This window comes from Melampsora larici-populina, assembly GCF_000204055.1.
Source record: "Melampsora larici-populina 98AG31 unplaced genomic scaffold MELLAscaffold_8, whole genome shotgun sequence".
In the NCBI taxonomy this organism is placed as follows: Eukaryota; Fungi; Basidiomycota; class Pucciniomycetes; order Pucciniales; family Melampsoraceae; genus Melampsora; species Melampsora laricis-populina.
The window spans coordinates 1,532,734-1,554,516 of NW_006768772.1; the positions used below are offsets into that span (position 1 = coordinate 1,532,734).

General features: G+C 39.2%; 6 protein-coding genes across 6 annotated transcripts; 2 read left to right on the forward strand and 4 right to left on the reverse strand.

The window, feature by feature from the left end:
- Positions 1–1,576: 1,576 nt before the first annotated feature.
- Positions 1,577–2,613, reverse strand: MELLADRAFT_95947 (uncharacterized protein; the record flags this gene model as incomplete). Its single annotated transcript, XM_007407212.1, has 2 exons — positions 1,577–2,388; positions 2,466–2,613. The coding sequence occupies 2 exons, from the start codon at positions 2,611–2,613 to the stop codon at positions 1,577–1,579; spliced, it is 960 nt and encodes a 319-aa protein (XP_007407274.1).
- A 3,562-nt stretch (positions 2,614–6,175) lies between these two features.
- On the reverse strand, positions 6,176–6,979 carry MELLADRAFT_61165 (uncharacterized protein; the record flags this gene model as incomplete). Its single annotated transcript, XM_007407211.1, has 3 exons — positions 6,176–6,401; positions 6,443–6,633; positions 6,719–6,979. 3 exons carry the CDS (start codon positions 6,977–6,979, stop codon positions 6,176–6,178), a joined length of 678 nt encoding a protein of 225 aa, XP_007407273.1.
- A 3,107-nt stretch (positions 6,980–10,086) lies between these two features.
- On the forward strand, positions 10,087–12,879 carry MELLADRAFT_71242 (uncharacterized protein; the record flags this gene model as incomplete). The annotated part of the gene is made up of 3 exons (XM_007407130.1): positions 10,087–10,303; positions 11,754–11,894; positions 11,975–12,879. 2 exons carry the CDS (start codon positions 11,845–11,847, stop codon positions 12,588–12,590), a joined length of 666 nt encoding a protein of 221 aa, XP_007407192.1.
- A 935-nt stretch (positions 12,880–13,814) lies between these two features.
- On the reverse strand, positions 13,815–15,159 carry MELLADRAFT_95948 (uncharacterized protein; the record flags this gene model as incomplete). Its single annotated transcript, XM_007407210.1, has 7 exons — positions 13,815–13,837; positions 13,938–14,014; positions 14,137–14,212; positions 14,290–14,423; positions 14,536–14,675; positions 14,761–14,859; positions 14,950–15,159. 7 exons carry the CDS (start codon positions 15,157–15,159, stop codon positions 13,815–13,817), a joined length of 759 nt encoding a protein of 252 aa, XP_007407272.1.
- Positions 15,160–16,120: 961 nt separating this feature from the next.
- Positions 16,121–17,306, forward strand: MELLADRAFT_95949 (uncharacterized protein; the record flags this gene model as incomplete). The annotated part of the gene is made up of 7 exons (XM_007407131.1): positions 16,121–16,272; positions 16,387–16,430; positions 16,501–16,654; positions 16,739–16,817; positions 16,929–17,022; positions 17,161–17,209; positions 17,291–17,306. 7 exons carry the CDS (start codon positions 16,121–16,123, stop codon positions 17,304–17,306), a joined length of 588 nt encoding a protein of 195 aa, XP_007407193.1.
- A 637-nt stretch (positions 17,307–17,943) lies between these two features.
- On the reverse strand, positions 17,944–20,349 carry MELLADRAFT_95950 (uncharacterized protein; the record flags this gene model as incomplete). The annotated part of the gene is made up of 14 exons (XM_007407209.1): positions 17,944–18,017; positions 18,112–18,191; positions 18,260–18,442; positions 18,496–18,572; positions 18,656–18,679; positions 18,756–18,989; positions 19,061–19,191; positions 19,250–19,267; positions 19,333–19,408; positions 19,454–19,470; positions 19,550–19,566; positions 19,661–19,758; positions 19,851–19,919; positions 20,017–20,349. 14 exons carry the CDS (start codon positions 20,347–20,349, stop codon positions 17,944–17,946), a joined length of 1,431 nt encoding a protein of 476 aa, XP_007407271.1.
- Between the last annotated feature and the right edge of the window lie 1,434 nt (positions 20,350–21,783).

Sequence of the window (21,783 nt, forward strand, 5' to 3'; positions counted from 1 at the left end):
TTTGTGAGACCATACACGTCTCTCTTGAGTTCTGCCCTGGTATTTCTTCAGTTCAATATGTTTTTGAGGCTTCAGAGTGAGGGAAGGTTTCATTGCAGTATTTGTAGATGAAACATTAAACCTGTCTTGGTCCTATGGGTGAAGATAGGGACAGACTTGGCAGTTCAGCAGGTATGAGATCTCACAGGAGCTCAAAAGGTACTTTTTGTGATGACTACTTTTTACAGAAGCATTTCTTGTTTATACACCACAGTCCACAGGTGCCAAAAATCTTACACCCAGAATTACCTGTGGGGATCTTGAAATTGAATGCAATAGTAATACTCAAAAGAAGGGTCCTATGAAGATATTACAACTGTAGAGAAGAGATGTATCTTTTATTCAGGAACTCCTCATGCTTCTCTTAACTCTCTATGATCATGGTATTCATAAATTATCTAGACACAAAGAACATTACAGTGGTTTCTTTTTTCCCCAAAGCCGTGATCAAGTACATGCAAGAAAAGTATGTTGAGGGCCAGGCCTAATCAAATCTGCTTGCTTCTGCACTTCTGGTCACCCAGCCTCCCTAATTCTTTTGTCACCGTGTCTGTGTAGGCTTTGCTAGTCGACGAGCGCATCCCAACTCCCTTTGAGGCAGAAAGGGTATTAGAATATCAGTGTATATATCAAATCAAAGCAAATTATTATCAAATTAAATTACATTACAAACAATTCAAGTCTGTAGTAGGGGGTCTGGGGAGAGGCTGCGCGTTACAATTGAATCAATCAAGTGGCATAACAATTACAAAATACAATTATAAAATGGTTACTACTACAGCACAATTTTTTCCTTTTCTTTCTTTTCTTTTCTTATATGGGGGTGTTGGAATGTTGAGGGTGGTGGATACTTTGGATTATACAAACAAGACAATTAGGTGATTACTGAAGCGGGAAGTTTTATGTTGCATGTTGAAGAATTTAGTGTTAGAAGCTGAACACGGAGTGCGCATTTGATTAGGCGGACCAACTTTGAAATTTAGTTTTGACTTACATTTATTGAATACTTGGACATGAATATTTCTTGCGAATTAGTTGAGTTACAGTCGGGACAGAATCCGATGTGTGTGAATTTTTTTAGTCAAGGCCTAGATTAGAGGTTACTTGGGATTTTTTAGATATATTAGTGAATTACGGGAATAAGAAATTGCTATCAAAGTATTTTATACGTTGCGGTTACGATTTTATAGAGAAGTTAGAAGTTTTGTCATATGATCAGGATGTGGAGAGTTTTTTTTTACAAAAGTTAGAAATAAGTAAAATAGAAGTTACTGTGGAAGTTTTCATTTAAGTTGGGGGAGGTGGCTCTAGAAAATAAGAAATGCAAAAGGGGCACACTCAAGTTGTTCCAATTAAAACTGGTTCTTTTTTATTATGCACTATTTTTTCTAAAACAAGTTTTTTTCTGCTACAACTGTTATTCATAAGATTTTTTTGGTTTTAATGATTTGACGGGAAAAAGAACAACAAGGGGCTAATAATGTGCTAGAAGTACAGATAAGAATAGAAATTTTTTAGAAAACAACATAAGATGATTTCAATCTTGGTTGAAGGCACGTTTTTTGCCTTTGTCGGAGGAGTTAGAAGGAGTAGTAGTAGAAGAAGGAAGGAAATGTTCGGCTACAAGTCTTTTAAAATTTCTAACAACATTCACACGAGCAGAACTTTCAGCATCAGAGTAAGGGTCATGTTCAGCCCAATGAGCATACAAAGCATCCATCATTGATTTAGTGAGACGGATAGTAGAATCAAAATTAGGAACTTTGGGTTTAGCAGTACCAACTCTTCTTAATTCTTCAACCTCATCCACCTTTTCAACAAACCAACTAGTATCAGAGTCTTTACCAAATCTTTTAACAAAAGCTGCTATAACATCATCTAAAGACATATTAATAACAGGATCATTAACAACAGGGGTCTCTACAGTAGCAGGCTTAGTAGGTTGGTTAGGAACTGGTTGGTCAGGGGGATTGTCCGGAGTCGGGGTGTCTAAGATCTCGATGGCGGGGACAGAGGCTTCGCGGGTGGTGCGTGGCGGGTTGTTAGGGGTTTTAGGAGTCTTAGGTGGAGGGGGTGGAGCTCGAGGTTTGGAAGTTGAGGCTGGTTTGGGTGGCGGAACATTAGGTTGGATGGGAGTGTTACCTCGGTTGTTCCAAATGAACAGGTCCTGGTGCCACTTCTCTTGTAACTTGATGTTACGAGGCTTGTCAGGTTTGGAATCCCAAGACCCAACTCGAATGCGACGAGCCTTATCGGTTTCGTTTGGGCAACCCGGTATGTAAGGGTTACCTTCGACGACATTAACAAGAATGTTGCCGTTGGCGTTGGTTGGTGGCGGAGTAGGCCAGTCTAAGACAAATGAAAAAAAAACAATATAAACGACACATCTAATGATGAAACTAAGAGGATAGATGAATGTTACGTACCACAACAGACCTGGCGACGAGCGCACTGATCACAGGAGTCGTGAAGTGGGCGGATCGAGGATTCAAATACGATCCAAGTGCACTCACGACCAGCTTTGAAGCAAGTAGAGAATTTGGCTGGGTGAGGTGCTGGGTTCAAGTTGATCATCTTGACTAAGAGAAGCAAGAAAGGAAGGAAATGTACAGTAAAAAAAAAGGGAACATCGTTAATATTGGGACTATATCGGTGGGTAAAGATGAGAGACAAACTTGTTGGAGTCTTTATGAAAAGATGGGTAACTCAAAGTTGGATCGAGAGGTTGGTATAGAAGTTGGAGGCTAGAAGAGGAGCGAAAGATAAGTGTAACACGCATTAAATGGCAAACATCAGCATCTAAGAGAAAGAGGCCGATCATCGATAGGATTAAGATGAGGGCTATAACGCACTATTTTAAATGAGTCAAACGAGACTGGAAAGATGAATGTGCTCTGATCACTGAATTTTGATTTGGGACAAATTCGAAGTTGGGGGAGGATGTGGTGATCAGAACACACCATCACCCTCACCTTTATATACACGAAGAAGGGTTCGAGAAGCTCAAAGTCTTACTCACTGAGAGCAGATTTCAAGCTCGAGTCAAGTTGATAGTCAACAAAGGGAGCCAAAACTTAATCATGTGTTTTTCATTTTTAGGAGATATCATATCTAGTAAAGTTAGACAAGATAACAAAGTAACTCATTTAGTTAAACAAAGCATGATAATGAGCTATAACACGGAACAAAGATTTGGGTTGAAGTAATAGATAAGATAGCAAGTTTAGAGAAGAGGAATTGAACAGAATCGAGTCCGAGAAGAGGTAATAGAAAGGTCACTTTCAGGCTCAAAGTTCCAACTAGATTAAAATTGCATCTCGAGATCAAAATTGAGTAGAACAGGTTGAAGGTAGAGGATCGAGTTTTAGGGAACATACGGAATAAACAGTTGAAAGTATCAAAAGAAGTCTCAAAATCGAAAAGGGTTGTGATAGCCTAACACTACACAAAATGTAATCTTCACCGGGCGGTAAAGAAAACTACTGCCATAGAAAAATCCTGAGGCAACAGGAAGAGAGCTAAAAATCTGAAAAAATATGGACCTTTTTCCTAGATGTTGGGGCATCATGATGAGTATTTTTTGTATTTTACAGACAGATAATGTTCGATGTACTAACAATAAAGGCTGAGAATCATCAAAAACCCACGTGTAACAATACCTGAAATTTGGCCCATGATTTTGAAGACAGGATTTTGAAATCTTCAAACATCAATAGCTTTTGCATTTCCAAATCAAATCACTCGATTTTTCGTTCATCAAAAAGGTGGGTCTTTCCTCTACATTTACCATTGAGGCATCACATCTGTAGCCGGTCTGCAAAAGATCCTACAGCGCTATTTATTCAGAACTGTTTGAACATATGTAGAGTGTTTACATGACTAGATAACACCTTACTACCTTTATGAAGTTTAAAGGAGAATGGTTCAGCTTTTGAATGAACCAAAAATGGAGTCATTTGGAGCAGAATTGCAAAAGTTATTGAAGTTTTTAGACCACAAAATATTGTCTTCATAATCATGACCCAAATTTCAGGTATTGTTACAGGTGGGTTGTTGATGATCTTTAGCCTTTATTGTTAGTACATTAACCAATATCTGTGTGTAAAATACAAAAAAATACTCATCATGACGCCCCAAAATCTAGGAACAAGGTGCATATTGTTTCAGATTTTTAGCTCTCTTCCTGTTGCGTCAGGATTTTTCTATGTCAGTAGTTTTCTTTACCACCCGGTAAAGATTACATTTTGTGTAGTGTAAAATGCGAGATACAGTATTGATGAGAGAGTTGAAAGAGGTAGTTAGAAAGAGGCTGAAATCGAATGGGTTGTAGTCACATAGCTGAAGAGACTCAGACAGGACTCACATGTTCATATAGTAATCAAGTATCAAAGTCAAATTGAAAGATAAAGGAATCTCGACTTTTAGATCCAAAGATAAGCTAGATTGAGATTGGAATTTGAGATCAAAAGTGGAATGAGTAGGTGAAGATGGTATTGAAAGGAGGGATCGGGTTTTGGGGTACAGACACTATAACGAAGTAGTTGAAGATGTGAATCTGAGCTGGAGATCGAAGAGAAGATAGACATCAGTCGTAGAAGATGATCGATACAAGGAAGCAAGTAAGAGAAGGAAATGAAAAAAAACACTTACATATTGAGTAAATGATAAATCGGCTTTGAGAACGATCGGTCGGAGGAAACACGTTGGGGTTGAGTCTTAGGGGACACGTCATGAGCTGAAAGGGCGTGAGTGAAAGGTATAAATAGGGGACTGTTCAAAGGGAAAGGAAGGGGGAGCAAAAAAATTTTGTATCCAATTTTTGTGTACGAGTTTGATTGTGTGTGTCTTAATCGAGTTAAATTCGATAAAAGTGTACTGTTCCGTGTTGATCAAAGAGAATTAGATCTATTGTGTGTTCGAGTTAGTAATTCAGCGTAAAAGTAGAAAGAGTGTTGTCAGTTTCTTTAAAAAGTGAATTCGAATATTGTGTTAGTAAAAGGCAAGAGTGACTTACATTATTGCAGCGTAAAATAGCTAAAGATTCGAGTTGTTGAGCTTTTGTTTGTTTTGAAGTTCTGTGGATGCTGAGCTTGGTTATAATCTAGTCGTCAGCTCGTAAAAAGTCGAAGTGTTAAAGATCAATTCAATAACCCGCCTCTTGATCCAAGTCGAGGCCGGGTCGAGTCAGAGTCAGCAATTCATTCCAGACCTGTACCGGGGTGTTACACCCTTGTGGAAATCAACACTCAACTCGAGTTTACATATCTCTGTACTACAAACTTGTGTAGAGTCGTGTGTAATACTGTTAGACTCCGCCAAACGCTGCGCATCCAACTGCGTGGTGTAAATTAGGTTTCGGAAAACCTTAAAAAGACGAGAAGTGAAAAGTAGAGAAGCCTCATCTCAAATTTCAAAATCATTTTTGAAGGACGAGGGCAGCTTCGCAGCACCTGTAGTTTCATCCGCTCTCACGAGTGGTGATTCTTACCCTCTCCGGCTCAGCCTACGCTACACTGCGTAGGAGTTCTACAACGGTGGCCCTAATAATAAGACAGGCATCAGACGGAGCCAGTACTTATAGATACAACTCAACTTACGCCTTTTCATCGGTTGTCAAGAACCAGGCAACTGGAATGCCGCTGCCGGTGACAGGGTGGCGTAATACAATAGTGAGTAGGGTGAAGCTTGGAAGCGGCCAGTCGGGGACACTGGAACAGACGCTGTGGGTTGAATCAAAGCATACACCGTGTCCGGGTAGTGTTCGCTTGTCGACGAGCGCGCACGACTTCCCTTTCTGCCTCAAAGGGAGTTGGTGTGCGCTCGTCGACTAGCAAAGCCTACACAGACACAGTGATAACACATCATCACCGTGGCGGCGGATTTTTTCACGTTGCCAAGGAGATAGGAAGGCAAGGGATACCCGTTCATTAGTTGTGTTGGTGAAATTATTAACAAACCAGCCTCGTTTGCGAAGTCGTTCACACCAAAGATTGACAGACGTTAAGACGTTGGAGCTCAAAAACTTGGTCTTGACTTCGAGGCAGCGGATAGCGTTGTTGACACGGTTGCGATCTATGTTGAGCGCCTCAGGGACGATGCCGAGTGCTTGGTTCTCGTCCTGGAGTAACAATCAGTGTCAATCATGTAAGGTAAGGTACAAATGGCCACCTACTGGGAAAAGGTCCGGACATGATAGCAGTCTGGTGATAGATTGCCATGTGAGGCCGGAGATTACGCGCTCGTTAAGCCAAGTGGATACGACATTGGGAAGTCGCATGTTGCGCATGTCCTCCAAGGAATAGGGGTTGTGACGCTTGTGCTCCCAAAACCACTTGAACCCCAAATCACCGGTGATGGTCTTCCTTAATATTATGTAAAATTTTGCTGGGCATTGAACACGTACAGAGCCTCCAGAACGTCAAGTGGCAAGGGTAAGAGTGGGCTTGACACGGGTGGAAGGTTTGCCATAACAGTTGCAAAGCTAGCTTTTGGTCCACTCGTGGCGGCGGATAGGGCCGCGGCGTTGGTGGGAAAGGTTGGTCTCAAAGGCAAGTTGATCAGTCGACTTCTTAGCCTGCCCGTTAAATCATTTGCCTTGATAAATCGATATTGAGGATGAGGTCATAGCAAAAATAACATCTTTCTTGATTCCAGCCTCGCGGGGCAGGCTAAGTCGTACAACCTCAGTATTGAAATGGGGTGGCTGACGAGAAGCATCACGAACGAAGCGATTAGAGATAGGATTAAAGTCAAATCCGGCTGGTGGAGGAGCCAGATGGACAAGGGGGAACGGTAGCCAATCATGGATATTGGCGGGAAAGTGGAAAGCGTCGGCGCTGGTGATTAAGGGGGAACGTGGCACTTCTGCTTCATCGTCTTCGACAACGGTGTACAGTCCAGGCCAAGACTTTGGCGTCTTGCCAGGCTTGTTTGGCCTCATTGCGGAGAAATCTTCAGTGAAAACCAAGAGCGTAGTGGAACTTGCGAAAAACTACTAAGTCTACAGCGCTGATGGTGCTAACGAGGACATCAAGGTCATCCTCGAAGCTCCCTCACAGGATCAGTGGTCAAAGCTCGACGGTTTGTGCTGTCCTTTGCGTCCAATCACCCCTCTTATACAAAACCCTTGAACTGGAATGTCCAATCTGGAGATCATGCTGCCGGATCAAGCGCAATCTGACCATTCTCCTTAGCACGGTGACGGAAATACGTGCTGAGCCGTCGGCCGCTCTGGACAAACCAAAAGGTCATCTATTGAGTGCACGTTCATGAGCGCTTCCGGTATCCTCAGCATCTCCTTCCTCAACGTGTAGCAAAGCGCCGCAGGGTTCAACCAGAGTCGGCCAAAACCCGTGCGCAATGTCCACGGATCAGCGGATCCCAATCATCCCAATTTTTACGACGCGATCATTCAAATCAAATTCCCATTTTGTCGTCTACGTCACAATTTGAAAGAACAAGATTTGAAACGCCACGATCAAACGAAAACAGGTGTGTTTTGCTGTCCGCTCAGACAGACCAAAAGTGTAAGTTCTCAAAAACCTTCTGGTGGAATAAATTCAGGCTGTTAGCAAGAAGCATGAAACCACAGACTGGTTATTTTGTAATTACAACCACAAAAAACAAATTCATTAGTCTTGTAAAATTTGAAAAAAACAAGACTTATGAAATGTGTACTGCTGAGGATAATTTTAGATAGCCCTCATACAGACAACCTCAAAATTATCTTGTTTTGTTTTGTAAATTAATTTTGCAAGCTGTGGAAGAATTTTTGAAAAATACCTGATTAAGTGGTTCTTGCTGTCACCAACCGGCTTGGGTGAAGATTTTCACATTCTTTTCTTGAAAAACTGGGGAAAATTTTAATGATAAATTAATATATATATATAAAACTATTTTGTAAAACAAGATGGTCATCAGCAAGCGATCATGACAGCAATCAACAGATTCTTGAGAAACCATTGATTCATAACTTTTTTTGTCTTTAGTGGCCATGTTTGATGCTATCTAATTATAATAAATATCAGTCTTGACAACTTTCTTTTATTTTTTACATCATCTTGTTTAAGCGTCTATTTGACAAGAAGTTTAGGCAAAAACTGTTACACAAAGATGGTTTTTTAAGGGGTAATTGAATAAATGGAAATTTGGTTGTACTCTTAATCAAACATTCAAACAAAATGGTCAACAAATATTGTATTGAATACTTGTTGACTGGTTCAACTGTCTATGAAAATTGAATTTCACTCTTGATGTTCTGAACATCACTCGATGTTCATAACATTTTCCATTACTGGGAGGGTGTCATGTGGGGTTAAATTAAAAAGTTGATTTAATTTGATGAAGTTCGGTCGGGGGGGGCAAAAAGAGTTTTCGTCTGATAAACAGTCTCAATGCTGTTTTTCAGATCAGTCGAATATATCGTGATACATATATGATTTATTTTCTTGATGGTGCATTTATCGTTGCTCATGAACAAGACCACCTTTTCAAAATCCATACATGAAAGATTTTAAAGCAAAAATAAGTTTTTGGCTTTGCTGGTCTCGCGATACATATCCGGTTTTTACAAAGTTTACCGAACGGAACAGGCTCTTGAACAGAAAAAAAAAACTCATCAGCATCAAGTTTGTTTAGATCTTCAAGACCGTTTCTTCAAATCTTAATAAGGGTACTCAAAGTAAGTATGTACGTGTACATACTTTTTGCTATATACTTTTTTTGGCGGGGAAGGCGAGGCCAAAAGTATATTTTTTTTCTTTGTCCCCGCCAAAAAAAGTATGTAGCGAAAAGTATGTAGCGCTACATACTTTGCTTTGAGTACCCTTAATATATAACTCAGATTAAAAAAAATCAACTTTAGAATGACGAGACGTCTTTCAGGTTTAGGTAAAGAGTTTTTTTCATTCTTAAGATCACGATTTACAAGGTAACGAGATAGAGAATCCAAGAGAGAGATTCTAAGTTGATGAAGAGAAACCAATCAAGAGAGAGAGATAAGTTTAATGATCATGTAGATGAGTATAAATTACATCATTCTAAGGAATACTTCTTATCTACAATTCTACCATCGTAATCTCAAAGTCAACAAACTACCCTATCCTATCCTATCCTATCCTATCCGTCACTTGTCAGTTTGTGTGTGTGTGTGTGGGTAGGTTCATTTTACATAATTGAATTACGGATAAATAGGGATAAATTCACCGCCACATTTAAAGCACATGATCTGATTTTGAATGATTGGAAAGAGAGATTTGGAAAGAAATGGGTATGTAAATATGTAAAACCGTCAGACTTAAAATGAATTGAATCAATCGAAATCGAAATCAACTTGACTTTTCGGAGAATTATTACAATTCCATAGTACTAAAGCACAGCATACATACTACTGATTCCTGAATCTAGAATCACAAACAGATCAGTTGATTCACATTTCTAGCTCCTCTACATGAAATCTAGTATGGTTGATGATGATGATGTAGCTATTAGGTAAAGAAATGGTCGGGTTTGGTTTGAATCGATTTGAGGAAAATGTCGTCAGAGTTATAGAAAGTGGTGTTATTTATGTACATATTAGTTCTCTTTTAATTTTTTTATTTAGAAGTTCGTTAAACATTTCATCACGATTTGTGATCTTGTGATTGAGTACAACACATGAGATTGATTGATGGATAGATTGATAGATAGATTGTACATATATGGAATTTGGATGGAATTCAAGTTTAGGAGGTGTTTCTTTGTTTAAAGGGTCATGAGAGAACTTGATTTGGTACTAAGTAATTGATGACCAAATTGAAAGTAAATGATGAGAATTGTGATGAATGATTTCGGAGAAGCCTTTGATGAAGAACTGACCTTGTGATTCGAAATAGATTAGTACTTTAAAGTGACGATCCAATCCTGATTACTACATAAACCATTAAAATCACATCATCTCTTGAGTCTTGACTATATAAACATTCGATTTCCATTCGGATTGGTTTCATTACCCTTGATTGATTATATCAAATCTAGATAGATACTACCTGCTTCATTCTCAATCAACTCAAACATCAATAAATCAAGTCGATCAACTTGAATGATTGCTGCTTGAATCTTAAATTTCATTCAACTTCTTTCGATAAAAAAAGAAGGAAATCAAACTCACAACACACTCAGTCTCAACAGAGTTATAACAGCCATCAATCCTCCTGATTTGAGTCTTACTTCCAAGCCAACTGATTGAAAAGCCCTTTAACTCCATTTCGGAATTTCTGACACGTTTGTAAGTTGAATTTGATGGCTACATAAATTATATCATTTTCTCAATTTACATACATACATACATAGATTCATTCATTCATTCATTCATTCATTCATATCACCTTTTTACAATCAAAGCAAAAAAGAGCGCTAGATTGATACTATAGCTTTAAGCGATTTCTTCTATCTATTGCTTAAAGAGCTTTTTTTTGAATGATCAAGTATATAGAGTTTGATTAAGAAGGTGATAAGTAAAAGTGAAATGATAGAATTTCATCATACCCCTTTGATCTTGTTACCTAATGCTCTTGACTCAATTCAAAATCTCTTCATCATCTCGTCAATTCAATTCTCAATTTCACTTTTCACTTTTCTGCTTTCTTTCCCCTCCTCTCTCTCTCTCTCTCTCTGTCTCTGTCTCTCTCTCTCTTCTTTTTTCCGTTATCTTGATGATATTGATTTGATTCACATGGTCAAACAAATTTCATGAAAATTAACTAAAGAAATTGATATATAAGAGAAGTACAAGAGATATGTACAATATCTTTTAAACTACCTAATTTGTATCATCCCCTCCTTCCCCATTAAACTCCTTCCACTCAATTTCCATCACTTCAACTTGCGCATCAACTCGGCCGTATTTCGGTTGAATGAACTTTATGTAAAGTTGTGTAGAGGTAGTCCTTTTTTTTTTCTTTTGAAGTTTCACTACCCACCATTCATGTCGATCTTATCTCAATGATGATTGGGGTTTTTTGAATTGAATTGAATTGAATTGGGATTGGATGACTGTTTTGTTTTGGTATGTAGACTTTTGATGAGATTTTCTTTGCAAAAACCCTGTCGGTTATCAGAAAATCAGAAATCAGAAATCAGAAATCCAAAGTTGAATTGATATGAAATCGAAAGAACGTTTTTGGTTTTTAAATTCTAAAAGTGATTTCCTTTAACTCCTGAATGACCATCTCACTTCATTCAGTCAATCCATCATTCATATCATCTCAATCAATCCTCACTTCTTTTCAATTCATGTTGCGGTGATTTCTGTTTAAACCTTCATTTCTTCATCTCCGCTTTGATTTCACTTCTCAAGTTAGTTCTTCTCTGAACCCCTAAAAAGTTTGATTCATCATTCATATCACCAATTTGCTTTGGGTGATCGGAGAATTACCGAAAATCATTTGATTTGCTATAAAACTACCTCGTCACTTCATCAGCTCCTCTCTATCTCGCTCTTTCTCTATCATCATCTCTGCATCTGTTTTCTTTTTATAAGGCACAAATCCATATCAATCCTATCAGAAGACATTTCATTAACGATCATCTATCATCATCTATCAAAATCAACTGTGCTTTTTTTTGGTTCTCTTGTTCCTTTGTCTCACTTATTCTTCTTATCTATCAATCAATCTCAAAACAAAATCTCAACTTAAAAAGAGAGAAACTAATCATAGATAAATTCTTTTCTTAAGATCATATTTGAACAATCCAATTTCTTCACACCCTTCAAAACAAAACCTCCGAGTTTCTTCAATTCGTTAAAAACATTCTCAATCTTCTATCATGGACGTAGAATGGTGCATCATGTGCGATAACAAAATTTATCCAAACGAGTAAGTCAACTCAACTCTCTTTTGCATTAACGCATAGAATATTTACTAATGATCATTTGACTTTAATTTTTGATCAATAGTCATTCTGAAACTTATTCAGCATATTGTTCAACTCATTGTTTCTTAACTGCTCATTTAGAAGCATCAGAATCACAAAACCAATCAAGATCTCAAACCCAATCCACATCTCAATCACAACCACAATCACAATCATCATCAAGTAAACCAGAATCGAAAAAACAATCCAACCAATATCCAAGTAGTATCAACCATTATACCATCAAACCAAACTATCCAATCAATTCTACAGGATCATCATCATCATCATCATCATCATCATCATCATCATCAAATTTAAATCGAAATGGAAATCTAAGAATCGATTCGATTTATCCAATTCATTCATCTAATTCGATCGGATTAGAAGAATCATTATCAAACCAATTCTTATGTAAACCTAATCCACATCAACCTCAACATCAAAACTCTTCACAATACATTTTATCTTCAGTTTATTCTTCTATTTCGACCACTAATGATGAAGATTTATTAGATCATCATCAGTTTGGTAATGATGATGAGATTAGAGGTAGAACTAGAGGTAGAGGTAGATCTGCGGATAGGAAAGGATTGGGAAATCGCTATCTACTTGATCAAAAGATTTGGTTGGGTGAACCGAACTTTTTGAAATCGTAATCTAGCATAGACTTTGACTGGATTGATTTCTTTTTTTTATGATTTGTTGACCATGAAAAAAAAATCATTTCTCATTTTTTTTTATCCTTGGTTTTTTCTTCTTTTTTTTCTAAAAAAAACTTTTTTTCTATCTTTTTGATTTTGATTTTGATTTTGTTGATGTTTGAAGAAGAACATGAAAGAAAACTCTTTACAACGGGTTTGATTTTTTTCTTTTTGATTTTTCATGTTGTACAACAAAAAACAAAAAACCAAAAAGACATAAGGAAACAAGAACCAGAACCCCCCCAAAAAAAAGAAGAAAGATTTTGTTTTCTATACGATTTAATAAGATATATATATGATACAAAATATACACATCAACAAAGAAAATAAATTTTATTTTGTATAGAATTAATTTCTTTCTTTATCCAAAAAAAAAAATCCATTTGATTTCCATCTTTTGGTTCGGTTCGGTTCGGTTCGGTTCGGTTCTTCCTTTTTTTTTCATGTTTTCTTTTTTTTTTACAACAAAACTTGTACTTTTTTTTTGTTCTTTTGTTTGTGCTTGATTTTGAATTTGGATTTGGATTTGGAAGGGATAGGAATGGAATGGAATGTAAGGGAATGAAAATAAAAATAAAAATAAAAATCATGGATTAAGAAAAATGAGTTTCGTTGAAAGAGTTTGGTGTGATAAGTTTTCAAGTCGGGTATTTGAATAGACTTTTGTTGAAAAAAGTCTCAATATCTGGGCAGTGGGACCAGTCCAAACCTGGCAGTGGTGGTGGTGAGAGGTAGCAGAGGCCTTTACTATTATCCTGAGTTTTATTTTTCGCGGTTTAATGAGTTCTTGTCATGAAACTTTTTGTGGCTAGTTCGCTACATTTCTCTCGATTTCTCAGGGTCTTGATGTGTTCCTTACACTTTGAAAGGGATTCTTTCATTGTGATTCAGCTTGACATGGTTCCCTTCAATGATTTGCATCGAGCTGTGGAAACATGTAGAGGACATTTCTTTTCATTGATGGCAATGTGAGTTCATGCACAACATGATGTTAGGGTACGATTTCATAAGCCGTGGTGGATCACAATGTCTTCAAAAGACTTGTCGAGACAGATTGACTACTAATTTCAGACGTAAAGAATCCTGGGACCATATCTCATTAATTACTTCTCAACAATTTGGTATCAATTACAAAACTTTCATCATCATATTCCATATATATATATATCAATAATCTCTTTAAGAAACTGTGAAATAGACAACTATAAATGATGAAAAAATCAAACCAAGAAGAAAAGGTAAAGTTGGTCAGTTAAAACTTCAGATTAGATTTTCTTTAATGATATGAATTATTGAACTTACCATCATCAAATGTTCCTCGTTGAGCCACTCCACTTAGGATCGGTTGATGGTTAGCTGCACTTAGCATACTAGAAAGCCTAAAGAATTTAAATAAATGAATATAAGAAGTTCAAACAATCAAAAAAAAGATCAGTTTGAATTTATAATGATTACGAATTAATTTTCTTTGGGCATGAACCGATTTTTTTTTTTGGCTTACCTGTAAGATCCGACTGGTAGTCCATTGGTAACCTCAACAAAACTTGTGTTATCTTTTCCTACACTTGTATCAATACCTATTATAGAAACAAAAGAGATTATTCATCATCATGAGACGGTTTTAGAGAGAGTGAGTTAGATGAACACAACGCACCTTTGAAGAAGCTAAACTTGGTAGGATTGACTGTTTTGGTCGAATTTAAGGTTGAGATCTTTTGGATCACTACATGTGCATGACCGATGACTTGTTTTGATTTAGGAGAGATTTGTTGAGGTGCTGAGAAATATCTGTTTGAAATCATTGACAAAAAAAATAAATAAAAGATAAAGAATGAAATTAGTTAAAAGTAAGATTGGGAAGTATATTTTTTTTTGTGGGAAAATGATCTGAGGAACTGACGTGTTGGTTGGGTTAGTAAACTTTCCAGTGACCATATTCTTGATTTTAAGGATTATGTTAAATGTTGTGTTAGCTTTTAAGTTTGAAAAGTTAATTGGGTGTACAAATTTACAACTTGGGAATTGATCTGGGGCAGGGATCTGTGAAAAAGCAAAGGAAAAAAAAACGAACATCAGGATTTTTATGTTAATTGAATGATGAACTGAGTGAAATACACAATCTTACCATTCCCATTGGAATTCCATTACATGAGTAATTGTGAGCCGATTGTGATCCGTTCATAAGTTTGGCACCCAGAGCTTCTTTAGAAACACAAAAGTTGATCTGTTGAAAAAAAAAACGTATAACGGATGAAAAGATTCATGGGTCAGTCTAATGAAGAACATAATCATGATGGATCTCATTCATACTTACAAAGTTGTTCGATGAGGTCAAGGAGCCTGTCATGTTACCCGTTGGACTACCATCTTGAGCTGAAGCCGATTGACGTGCGCTTCTATGCAAAGTCGTTGAATTTTGTGATGACTTTGGCTTACAGACGGTTGAGTTTCGAGATGAGTTTGAGGCAGTAAGTGCTACTTGGATGAATGGAAGAGCAAAGATGATTTGTTTTGAAAACAACATGGCTGTAGATCGTGGTATTGAGGTTTTGTGGATTCAGTGAAATTCAAGTTTATTTTGAAGGACGAGAGGAGTGAAGGGATGGTGAGTTTATATAGCTTTGATTGATGCTTGGCTGATTATCGCGCATATCCACATCACCTGCTGGTAAGCAACCTGATTGATCTCAGTACCCAAGCTTTTCTGGCAAAAGCATAGAATGTAGCAAACTGTTGAGCTTTTTGAATGTACATACAAATCAAATGCCTTAACTTCAAACTTAACTCAACTTTAAACTTCCAAATCCTACGCTGTCGCACGACAGCCTGAGCGAGCGAAGGCCTCAATGGTCTCAATGGTGGCTTTTGAGGAATACTTATTACTTACTAAGCTTTTCCTTAGAGTCATTTCGGTTTATCTTCCGTAGGAGCTCATCGGGGATGCAGCACTCGAAGCCATTCAAGTTTCAACAAAACGGAACCGCCGGCGGCATGCCAGAAAAATCTAAACTCATCCAAGTCTCACGCTGACTCTCGCACGCTTCGAGCGCATTGAAGCGTACGAGAGTCAGCGTGGGACTTAGATAAGTTAAGTCACACTCACGACTCACTCCAGCTTCTATGATTCATGAACTCCCTGCGAATGTGTGTGAAGTCGGCAACTGACGAGCACGGACACCTGTGAGGTGATCCCTGGTTATACCGCTTAGACCGTTGCAGCTTGCTCAATCAACTCAGGTCAATTCATTGGCGAGCCGCAATTCAGCAGTGATGATGAAGTCTTTGAGCTCAAAGGCTGATTCGTTAAAAGCTGACGGGGCGAAGGAGATACATAGGACATATTCCGCTCGGGGCTCATAATCCGAAACGTCTACTGTGAGGCCCCGTGAGCGGCGAGCCATCTGGCAGGGTAACGCAACTACGGAATGATCATCAGTTTTCTTCGTCGCATCCCATTCCGAGCATCTCCTTTCAGACCATTTTTAATGATGTCCTCGAGTAAAGCTAGTAAAAAATTCGAACTTGGAACTGCTCGTATCCTCAACACCGAGGACCTCGAAACTTCTCAATCGAAATGGTTAGGTTTGAAGACCATCAATTGGGTCGATGAGGAGGGCAAAGAGAGAAAGTGGGAATGGTGATTGCTTAATCAACTTATTTAGCGTTCATTGGCATTTCGTCGATTTCAACTTACATTTGCCTAGGCATTCCTGCCTGATTGCATTTATTTATTACATGGACGGGTAATCAGTACCGAGCGCAAGAAATCTCACTCGTCGCCTGATCAGATCGACGGTGAGCATTCTGCCAGATTGCATATCATGGCTCCTCGCACACCCAATTGAGATACACGATGTCCTCCTAGCTGTTGCGGTTTTCACTCTCGTCTCCCGCCCCAATCGGCCTTTGCAAGTCATCCTGGTTTTGCAATACCGTCCTCCTTTGGGTAAAGTGGTGGTTGAGTTACCGGCTGGATTGGTCGATGGAAAAGAAGCTGTAGAAGCAACTGCTTTACGAGAGTAAGTGCTTTGTTTTACTCAACGCATCATAGCAGTTCAGTGTTCTTAATCTGAACACCGATAACTTCATATTTCCCATTTTAGGTTATATGAGGAAACGGGTTATGGAAAAGGGAAAGACGGCGGGATGGCCACCGTAGAGGATGTTAACACTTTGATGGCCGTGAGCACATCATTTGTCTCATTCCCATTCTTTTCTACAGAAATTTTCTCCCGATCATTCGTGACGATAACACTTCAAGTCGTACTGACCACCATTTATATGATTGTGTAGTGTAATCCAGGAATGACAAACGAGACGATGGCTCTTGTGACAGTAAGAGTGAAGCTGGAATCCGACAACATCCCCGAACCGCAACCTGATGAAGGTCAGTTCAAGTTCCTGTTGATTTTGAGAAGAGCTTACTGAAACACCAAGAATGATAATCTAGGTGAGCATATTGTTGTCAAGTTGGTGGATTTGAAAAACTTGAAACAAACTCTTCTTGACTTTAAGTCGCAAAAAGGATATGCTGTGGATGCTCGACTCATGCATCTTGCTTGTGGTCTATCTCTGTGAGTGTTCAAGATTACCTAGTAGATCTTTGCTTCATAGAGTGGTCTGCTCATGATCATAATCGTATCGTCTATATATAGCAATGTTGATGAATAGACGATGCAGTTATCACCACTCTAAAGAATTACTCCTAGAAGTTTGTATCTCTATGTAATTAATCAGGTTGATAATTGATCACAACCATATATCAAGTAATCCTGAGAGTGACTTACTCCAATTCTGTTGTACTATGTACTGCGATTCATGCCGACATTCATCTGCTGATTGAGCGCTTACATTTCAGCATTTTTAGCTCAACGGAACGCAACTTCTCGAGCTCTGAGTTCCGAGTTGCAAGACCTTTCTCTTTTGAAAAGATTTTATTAAGTGAAACATGGTTGAGTGAATTGCGCAATGAGATCGCCAAGTAAAGCTTCGTATTTTAGAGAAGTGGGAAGAGCTCTTGGATAATGAAGGACTTTCTAGGATTGCAGCAAGTGTAAAGTGTATAAAGTAAAGATTGTAAATGTGCATTTATGTGTAGAATAGAAGATACAATGAGAATGAGACAATAGCTTTTGCACCAAGTTTTCTATCTATTGATATGATCTAGGCTGTACATGGGTATGCCAAGTACATCATGTGATTTGGGTATATCCCTCTTGATTCCAGCCTCTTGAAGGGAATCAGGGTTTGAGAATTGTAGACTGATGTAGAATTTGGAGAGTACATAATAAATAATGAGGGAAATTAACTAGATTGGTAGCCCAGCAATATTACGACACGCCTTGGTTAGTGATTGACCTTTCTTGCGAGCTGCAACAACGTCTGTGTTTAAGAATAAATAAATGATAAGTGTACTGTAAAACCCGAAGCATCAAAGAATTTGACAGCCCTTGCTTTGACTAAATTGTGGACTTACCGGGGTTTGTGCAATCGCACACAGGTAGATTGACCAAACAATCATCTGGTCGACGAGGGTTGATATAAGAGCTTTCAGTTCTAAAAGCAAAGTACAAAAGTCAAAGATTGAAGCAAGGTAGAAGAGATGAACATAAAGAGTAGCTAACTGATTTGTGTATGGGTCGTACTCAAACGTATGATGAGTTGTCTGACACTCCCATGAGCTTGTGGTAAGAAATTCAGCCGTGAAGCCGTACTTGTATTCCACTAGATCAGCATGGTAAATTGTAGGATCAAAACCATCTCCTTGCAGTTCAGCTCTGGCAATGTTCATCATCCTATCACCCAGTCTTTTTGTCAACATCGTTTGGTTTTGTATGATATGTCATTGAACTGCACCCACACTCCGTCTTCGCCACAGTAAGAGATTATATCTGGATCATTCATCGCTCCATTTGGTCCGCTGTATGTGCAAGGCTCCTATGTGATGGAAAAACGAAAAAAGAATCACAAGATATAAAATTGGTTGTTTTGTTTACCAAAGAATTTTATGGTTTGCTTACACTACCGCGGACGATAAAGGCATTCTATAGAAGGGATTACGAGTTCGTAAACATGGCAGCCTGAAATCATGACCAGATGATAATCTTCAGAAAAACGTACTTGGATCCTCCAAAGCTTGATCAACGTCTTAAGCTTGAGACTTCTCTCGAACTCTTTCTGGACGGCATTTTGATCGATAACAGGTAAACCAGTCAAGAACAATCCATCTCGGTTGATACTCGAGAGTCCTTCCGGGGTACTGATTCCTGATGTGATGACTTTTTGAGTTATATTAGAGATAGTCTCTTGAACCGCGTGCTGGGCTTCTCCAAGCATCCACGTCACGTCAGAGGACTAGAGTTAGAACATCTGGGAGCATCAGAATAGACGCTGGTGGGTTGCAATCCTCGGGAAGAATCACATACTCTTCCAAATCGGTTCTCGCCATTGCCCACGATGAGCAGAGTGTTAACCCAACTGAAGGCTGAGATTTGATAGAGCGACATGACAATACCCAACCAGGAGAGGGTACCCCATGAAAGCCAGATGGAATCTTCTATAGGACCAAAGGAGCGAAACAGCGATGAAGGGAAAGAACTGATCCAATTGCTCACTAACCCCACCCATGCAGACTGGAAGTAAGAGTATGTCAGATCATCATGGCTCGTGTCCTCTTTTAATTGGATTCTTCACTCACTATGTGCCGAGGTGTACGAGTAGGATCTTTTTCCATGTCTATCAGCTGTTACAAGAGAAATCCATCTATGATCAGACTATAAAATCGAAAGTTTATAGCGAAGAAGAGAGGCATTCAATACCATTGTAGGAAGTACAGCTGTCAATAAAATTTATTTGGAGATTTGTCAGCCTCATGTTCTTGGAGAGCTCAGCCGAGTTGATGATTTCCTACTGACCTGAAACCTCATTGAATCTTTGATGAATGCAAACATATAAAGAAACGCGTGGTGTCACATCAGCTGGGGATCTCTATTATCAAATCTCATTGAAGGAGGAATAAAACTCACGCATCACCAGCTGCCTCGTATACACTATTTACAAAATTATTCCAATTCTCGACTGCTACTAGCGCATACCAGTCTCGTCCCCTGACAGACTCGCAAATCTGAGAGTAAGAATGTTCAGGTAGATAGTCATATGGAGTATGAGTTCAAATAGCACTTTGCGGATCCAAATTTTGCAAAAGGTTGACCTGACCTGACCTGGACTGCATACTTTTCCAATGCCACAAACAAAGTCAGTTGCACCCACCCGAGTTGCATATTTCTAAGGTGCAAAATGAAAAATTTCAAAGCATGCAATGAGTATGTGGAATATTTGCGTTCAAAGGAGTGATATGGAGGGATTGTAGAAAGTTACTGACTTCAACAGTCCAGTTTTTGCCTCCGGGATAATTGTCTAGATAAGCATTCATACTGAGATTAGACCATAATGAAGGAGTGAGGGGTTGATGAAGGCATTCATTCTCCAAATCAGATTTGGTGACTTGAGTGTTGTTCGTGGTGTGATTCGTATGCGGAAAATTGATGGTATGATTGGTGTGGGAAGCATTTGTCAGGAGAGGTTTAGGGGTGTTAAGGGCGAAGAATGTAGGACGTTGGTCGGGAAAGTCGGGTCGAGGTGCCGAAGGACCAATCCCGGCGGCGAGGGAGGCAGCTGGTAGCGCCAAGGTGATTGCTACCAGCAGAATGGCCATTTTTCTAGTCAAAACTTTGTGTGGGGACGAAGTCTAAAGGGAGATGTGGATTTTGGATGAAATGTTGAATCGCAGTTTCCGAGAGGCCTCAAGAATCGTGCAACTAGTATGATTAATAGGCTTATATTCACCACCCAATTACCGTCAGGTGCAGTAGTACGGATGATTATCGACTGGAGCTTTGAATACCGCAGGATTGCGCAGAGTGGATAGGACACATCTCCAAACCGTCAGCGATAAGGCTTTGAACGGGACAAGTAGTCAAATTCTGGAGATGAAGTCTGCCTCATCCAGAAATTATGAGACGCGTCCGAAAGCCTAGATAAATCCTTTGATGTATTGTATAGCGCGCACATCAAAGCTCTCAAATACTCTGTATATCTCAGTGCTTTAAGTTGATCAAGTCTTCGGATAGAATAGGACTTGTGGATTTTATCTTACTCTTGCTGAAACACAATAGGATTTGATCGCTATTCTCTGAGACATGTCGTGATGATTGAGACGCAGTGAGACTCGCTGGAAGGAGAGTCCATAGTCAAAACGTCTTCTAAAGCTTATCGAGTCGTCACCATCTCCCGCGGTCTGGGGACGGTTGATCTCGGGGCGATACGGATTGCGCAAATTGAAACATTGAAACATGAGCTTCCTCAGCAAGATATATGTTCCATACAAAGATGGCTATCAAAACTTCTGCGATCACAGATAACGCCTGTATGGCAGAGATTGCTGAGGCTCCTACTCAACGCAAGATGTTGTGAATGGTGGACACTCTTGCCTTAAAATCCATGTTGGGCAGGAGTCTGAGCCTAACGGCCTTCAGGTTGCAAGTGTCGATTTCGTTTTGTGTAGCCACATGATGATCAAGTCGTCCGAATTGTTTAAAAGAATGTTCTCTTGATTGTGATGTCTGAAACATCTCCAGTGATTGGGAAGGAACGATCGTTCAATGATCAAGTTTCGCTTCTGTGGGCACAATTCGTGGGCTTGCGATCGAGGATGCGACCCAGAAATCGCTAGTCATGGATTCATCGGTGTTATGATTGGCGAACACGCTAGAGAAGCCCAACTGAACTAACAGGTCCCGTCGAGGCACGAATGGACTGGGACTCGAGAATGTTACCTTCGCCGGTCATCATAGTATCCTTCAGCTCGAGTCCAGATATGCCCGCGATCGGTACATAATCCTATCTTTATGACCAGAAGCTGTCTATGTGAGGTCGATCCGTAGATGGCTAGCCTAGATTGCTGGCCATCACTCTACACATTCTGTCCTCTTGATTGGGTCCTGAATGAAACTACAGTGATATCGAGTTGTGTCCCGGCCAAAAGAAGTGTTGGACTGGGTTCAGCGAGTAACTACCGCTCCAACGGCCAGGCCAGGTTGGACCAAAATTGTTTGAGTCGTAGCTGTTATTTGTGATCATCTTCGGATTG